General features: G+C 46.1%; 1 protein-coding gene across 1 annotated transcript in view; it reads left to right on the top strand.

Moving 5' to 3' along the window:
- LOC147752248 (uncharacterized) overlaps positions 1 to 3,930 on the top strand; it is a 5,660-nt gene extending 1,730 nt beyond the window's left edge. The window contains exon 2 of the mRNA XM_022849033.2: positions 1,120 to 3,930. Within this exon, the coding sequence (XP_022704768.1) occupies positions 1,120 to 3,156 (2,037 nt within the window). The 3' untranslated portion in view covers positions 3,157 to 3,930. The remainder of the gene's footprint in view (positions 1 to 1,119) is intronic.
- Positions 3,931 to 6,630: the final 2,700 nt, after the last annotated feature.

Raw genomic sequence — 6,630 nt, 5'->3', positions numbered from 1 at the left:
ATATAATATCAGCCATTAGCGGTGGCATAACCATGTTTTGAAAAGGCCGGTCAGAATTTGCTTGCTGTATGCTCCATAATTATTCAGATGTCTCGATTGTTTACTTTAGAATCGTTTTTTCGTACCGTGGTTTCATACCGTAGATAGCATCATATTCAATATTGAGTTCCACTACAGTGAAGCTTTAGTATTAAATTGTTTGACTCGCCTAGATTTAAAGGTTTAGCAAAAAAAATTCATTTAGCCATTTTCTTCTAATCATCATCAATAATTGGCCGCTGCAAAGAGACCTTCGTGAGAAACATTATATTTCTGTATCTGTGTGCACGTTCAAACCTTCTGGCGTATTCCGTTCATGTTAATGAGGCAGTAAAGTATTACCGAATCGTTCATATTTTAAAGATCATTGCATGTAGCATAAGTTATGATTAAACACATCAACATTTTTTCGTGCAGCATGGCTGTGTTACATGATTGTGGCATGAAATTAATGTCTTGTACTCAATGAGCACGCATATGCAACTCTGATTACATGTTCCATTAAATTGTTTCAAAGTTTTCATTATTATTGATTACTGTTTAGGTAAATCAAACTAGAAAACTGAGAAACACGAAACTTTTTTCTTAAGCACTTTACAGAATCTATCTGTTCAGTAACTACGTTTTTTTTTATAATACGCACAAAGCAGGTGTTCCGTTTTTTACATATTAGAGCAACTGCTTTAAAATGATGATTTTCAAATGTCAGAAGACTCTAGTAAAGGTTATTAAGATTGTTCCCTATAGCATATTAACTAATAATTTTATCTCATCTCAATTACCTTGGCACGAAACCTTTACTTGACCCCAAAAAGTCTGAACTTTGATAATATATATCATTTACACAACGATTAGTATCAGCAACACAGATAACGCAATTCAAAGTCATAGAAATAGCGCGGGGACATTTAAATGATCGTAAAAACGTTGGTGAGTATCTGTATTCTAAATTCCAGATCCCTTCCAACCTTCGAGAGAAACTTTGTGATTTCTAACTGTTTTCCATTCGAACAACTTTGCCAATGTTTGTTATGGCATTTTTTGTTTTTTGTATTCCATTTCCTTTCGGTGCGATTGCAGGTCAGTTCGGACACAACAGCAGCTCCCTTAAAGGCTACTAATAAGTCAAAAACAAAAGAAGAACCCGACAAAGCCGAAGAGATCGACGAACCTACAGGTGCAGAATCCCCACATGATGATATCCCGCTGGCTAAAGACGAGGCATTGGGAGGTTCTACTGGGGGCAATGGTACCACGGAAGGCTCCGGCGATGACGAGGCCCAACAGCCTGAAGAAGCGGGTCTCGAAGTTCATGCCGAAGAAAATAATGAATTTGATGATAACGATGACGGAAAGCCTGTCGACGGCGAAGGTGATGGCGACCCTGATGGCGAAGCCGACGCGGAAAATGAGGCAGATGAAGCCGAAGGCGATAAAGATGAGCCTGATGATAAGGTGGACGAAGGCAGTATCAAGGGAAAAAAAGATAAGGTCGGTGCCGGCGACAAGGACAAAAGCGTTAAGGATCGCTTGTCGAAAGGCGATGAAAAAGAAAATGCTGATGATCAGCCTGCTAGTCCACCAGTTGAGTCGGTCAATGTATGGATATCGGCCCTGCCACACAATACAAAAGCCGCCGAATTGAAGAAGCTATGTAGCAAGTGCGGCAAAATCAGTTCGGCCAAGATTGTTACGAATGCCAAATCGCCCAAGAGCGGTTGTTACGGCTACGTGACGATGGCCACTCTTGATGACGCTAAGAAGTGTGTCGCCGAACTAAATGGCAGTGATTACAACGGCCATAAGCTGGCCGTAGAAATGACCGATCTCGATCCGGCAGGCGCCCTTCGTGCGTCAGCTTCAAAGAAGAAGGCTGCCGCCAAAAAGGAGACCGATCCGCAAACTCCTGTAAGTAAGAAGAAGATTATTTCTCTCAATAAAGACAGTTCAAGGGCGGACAAGAAAAAGGAGGACGGCGATGGCGAGGTGATTAAGGTCGTCCTTGACGACACCAAGGACGATGCGGACAAGTCCGGCAAAAAGAAGATTGGCGGCGGCGGAGGTGCTAATAATCGCCAACGTGAACGTAGTCGAGATCGAGGCGATGTGAGAAAGCGACTGGGCACGCGAGGAGCTCCGAGCGGCCTGTCCAAGCTCCGAGGGGGTCGTAGCGGACGTGGCGGACTACGTGGCCGCGGGGGTAGGACCGGCGGGTTTCGCGGGGGCAGTCGTCCCGGCATGGGTGATCGCCCGCCTATACCTCGTGGAAGTTTCCGCGATCACCGCCAACACTCCCGGGAGCATGAACGGCGGGATCGTGATTTCGAGCGTCATCGTCGAGACGCGGAGTACAAGATCCATCGGGAACGCGAAAGGATTCGCATCGAGCGGGAACGCCTTGAGCGTGACAAGCTTGAACTGCTCCGTCTTGAACGCGAACGACAGCGCGCCGAAAGGGAGCGCATTCAACGCGAACGTGACGAATTGATGCGCCGAAAAATGGATCACATAAGGCACTCGAGCTCATCGCATGGCGGCCACAGTTCACATCCAGTAGCAAAACGCTCATACGAAGATGTTCGCTCGACCGGCGGTACCGGCGGAGGAGGAGGCGCCAGCAGCGATTATTACCGCGGCGGCGGCGGAGGCAGCGCCAGCGGTGGCGGTAGCAGTAGCAGCGCGACAGCGAAACGTGACTACGATCGACGGCGCGAAGAGCCCGTTGTGGCACAAAAGAGGTCACGAGTGGACTATTCACGTAGTTCCGGTGCCTCCGGCGGTTATGTCAGTGGCTCGGGATCATCGCGAGATGCCTCGACCCGCAGCACGTATGTCTCATCGAGCGGCGGAGCTGGAGGCAGTAGCCGAAGCGGTAACGGCTACGGAGAATATGCCCATTCAAGCAGTCATGGCGGACATTCACGGAGTGACTACGGCGCACCGGGACGTGGCTCGTCAGGGGGTTACGGCGGCGGCCACGATTCGAAGTGGACCAGCAGCGGAGGTGGCGGAAGCGGAAGCCATCCAGGTGGAGGCTACTCGTATTCGTCCAGTTCGGCCAGCTACGGGTCCGTGTCACGGGGGTACGGTTCAAGCTCATCGTCAAGACGGTATTGAACGTGCAACGACGTCAAGGGTGCCGACCAAAGGTCGAGATAATGAATATTAGCTGCGTTGCCAGTGAGGGATAGAGAGATAGGAGATGTATGAAGAAATGGGGAGAAATAATTTTTGTGATGAGCAACAGCAACAGACAGGCACACAACGTTGCCAGGAGAGCAACGAGACGACACATCTTGAATTTGTCGAGATGATCATTTTTCAGCAGCATGAAAAAGACGCAGTGGGGTCAGGGGAGACAAAAGTAGTGGGCGTGAACGCAAGCGCGTTGCATTCGCAGGTACACTTGTGCGCGAAAGGAGCTGACGGCATACCTTCCGCCCGCCTTTTGACCACTGTATTTGTATACAGAATGTGTTGTGTTAAGACAGAAATTCAGAATGAAAGCATAAGTAAGAAACAGACAGTACCCAAACAGTCGAGGCTGAAAAAACGAAAAAAAAACGGCAACGGAGAAATCAGCAACGCGAAATACAGACGTGAGCACGGCGGTCCGGTCGGTCCGTTTGAGAGAGTCATCATCGTAAAAAAACATAAACTACAACTAAAAATATTTACAAATGATGAATGAAAGCAGGCAATGCAAAAAAAAATATAACACAAACAGAAGCAATCAGATGTTCTAGATGTTGCCACCACACGTTGAGCACCGCGAGAGAAGTTCGCGGTTGACCAACTCTGTACTACCAACAACAACAACAACCACCATCACCTACAACCGTATAAATATTGTAATAAATCATCAGCTTATACTATCAGCTCTAAGTTGCATCGAGCGTGTCCTGATTCCTCCCCTTCTGTGCTACTACCACTACTACCGACTGTGTAAGGACAACGACAAATGGCACTATAGGCCGCTTTCCCTATGTCTTGTGTATCTGTCTGCACCGTATGTGCGGATCTCTGCTTCGAATGTCAACTTCCTTCTTCTGATATTCAGCTGAGTTTCATTCGCCGCCGTAAAATACGTCAACCGGTTTTTGCGCACCTCTCGATCGACGACCGAGTAAACCACCAACAACCTCCTTCTCTTTCACCACACCCCCCTCAAATATACTTGGTTCATCGTTGATTCATCACAGCACGGCTTCACCAGGTTACCTTTTTAATTCTTTACGGCACATTTGGGTAAGTACTTACACGAAGACTTTGTGCCTTCTTCCTCGTCGAGTCAATCTTCGTTGCACTTTCATACATCACTTCTGCAGACTAGCGGAGATCCATGGTTTTCCAGCAGTTACATCATCAAGTCGACAGCTAGCCTCATCTCGTCAGCTCAACGGGTACTGCACCGACACACGATCAGCTACAGACGAATCACCGTTCAGCCGTTAGCTCACACTGAATCAGCCCTCGACTTCGCGACTTCGACCCTGGACTGCATCTCATCCGCCGTTCTTACATCGACAGCATGCGACGACCTACGTCGACCAACTTCGATAGAACTCCTCCGAAACCATCATCCGCTCTACGCCGGCTTGCCATCGGTATATCGAATCACCGCACCTCTTCAACGTCTTTCGACCACGACAACGATGACATCAGCGACGACTACCACAAAAACAACAATAACAACTTCAGCATCATCGCCATCACCATCATCAGCATGTCAACTTTTCGGTGAGATAAGCTACAGTGGCCTCCCTTACGTTACGTCGGCCTGACAACTATCCACCTTCTCCCCGGATAATAGGGCTAACAGAGCAATGCCCAGATCTGTCCCTGGTACCGTTACACCACTGACTTGGTCATATCAATCTTGAGGGTGCAACATGCGCTGCATCTTGCTTGGCCGTCAAGCACGGGTACGACTCGAGTTGTTACGGTTGAACGAGCAGATCGTCCGTAACGGCCGACAACAGCGTAATGTAATTCGGGAAGTTCCGAACGCATCCTGTTACTCGCTGGTTCGGGTGACGCACGCAACGTTGCTAAATAAAGCTGACGCTGCCAAGGACAGAGACAGTTACGGTCGTATGATGACGCGATGACAAAATTCCAATGAAATAGCCCCTTACCTCAAATCGAACCCTTTCACTAGAAAAAAGGCAACAGCCACAACAACTACCCCTATCTCTGTCTCTCGCTCTCTCTCTCTCTCTCTGTGCCATTACCGAGATAAATTTTAATCTGCTGGGGTGCCACAATCTACTGCCCCAAGGGGCTACAAGCCTACACAAGGCTGGTTGACTACTTCCCACGTAGAGAAGGAAGATGATTATGTTAGACCCCTTGACGCCTGACGAACAAACAATCTTGAGAGGACTCTAAACCATCAATAATATCTCCCCGACATGTGTGTGTATGAGTGTTTGTTAATTTCATGCCAAGTTGGGCCATGCATTTATCTTTCTCTCTGTTTGGTCAAGTGATTGATGACAACTGTGTGATATCGAGAAGATTCGGCGCATCGTCAATTCTCTAGTACCTTCTTCTTATTGTCTTCTGCTGGCCTTTGTCTATAGATTTGTTTTGTGGAGTTGTTGTCGATGCTGATACGTGAACTCTTTGAGGTTTTAAGTTGAGTATGTTGTGTGTGTGCACTTCAAACGACGAGAAGGATAGTTTGCGCGGACTGTGCTAGTGTGCACGTTTCCCGAGCTTTGTGCCAGTGCGCGGAATTAACAGGTCAGGCTAAAAAACCCTTAGAAACACTACGGCACTGCTGAAAGTGAAAGCTAGGAATTAGGATCTATTATAATCATTATTTAGCAGGTACGACTAATGGTTATAGAAGTTTTCTTACGGTAAACGACTAACAAATCTTTCCATCTAGGTCAGTGACATTTAGTATTGTGCATGCTATATTAGGACTAGCTCCACGCGCTTATAGAACAACGAATGGATTGCAGAAATGACCAGGTATGATTTATTTATTACTTAGTTTAGTGTCCTATAAACCTTCTGTGCACAAATAATGCGCTTAGTTTTACTATCTAGACTAGCGTATAAATTTAGCTGGCGTTCCGCTTTTGGTTCATTGATATTAACATCCTAACAACTTCATTTGTGCTCCTAACGCCAAACGGAAGAAGAATCGGCCGGAAATTAAAATATGGGTCCTATGGGGCAAGGGGGGCATCTGCTAACCTGTTTGTTCTAGTTTTCTCATTTCAGGTAATTATAGATCTGCTACCGTTAAATCCTTTTCATTTTTTGATCAATAAAGTAGAATTATAAATAAACTTTGTCATCATTTATTAGATCTTTTCATGATAGAGACAGTACTTAGTTGTTTAAAGAAATCCGGAATCAAAGTGTAATTTTACAACCAATGCAGGTTTTACGCCTTTTTAGACTATTCTGGACGGTGAAGTTTGACTAGCATTAAGGCAGACTTTACAGGTTGTACAACCTTTGCAATTGTTCTTTTTTTTTTGAAATTTAGAAATACATGTTAATGCTAAATTTTTTAGCAATTACACGAGAGTCAGTTGTGTTCTTTGTGAATTGTATGTAAAAAGACCACTT

Source organism: Varroa jacobsoni, unplaced genomic scaffold (genome assembly GCF_002532875.2).
Source record: "Varroa jacobsoni isolate VJ856 unplaced genomic scaffold, vjacob_1.0 scaffold_1386, whole genome shotgun sequence".
NCBI lineage: Eukaryota > Metazoa > Arthropoda > Arachnida > Mesostigmata > Varroidae > Varroa > Varroa jacobsoni.
Note: the sequence above shows the minus strand (reverse complement) of the source record. Positions and strands in the feature narration are given on the sequence as shown.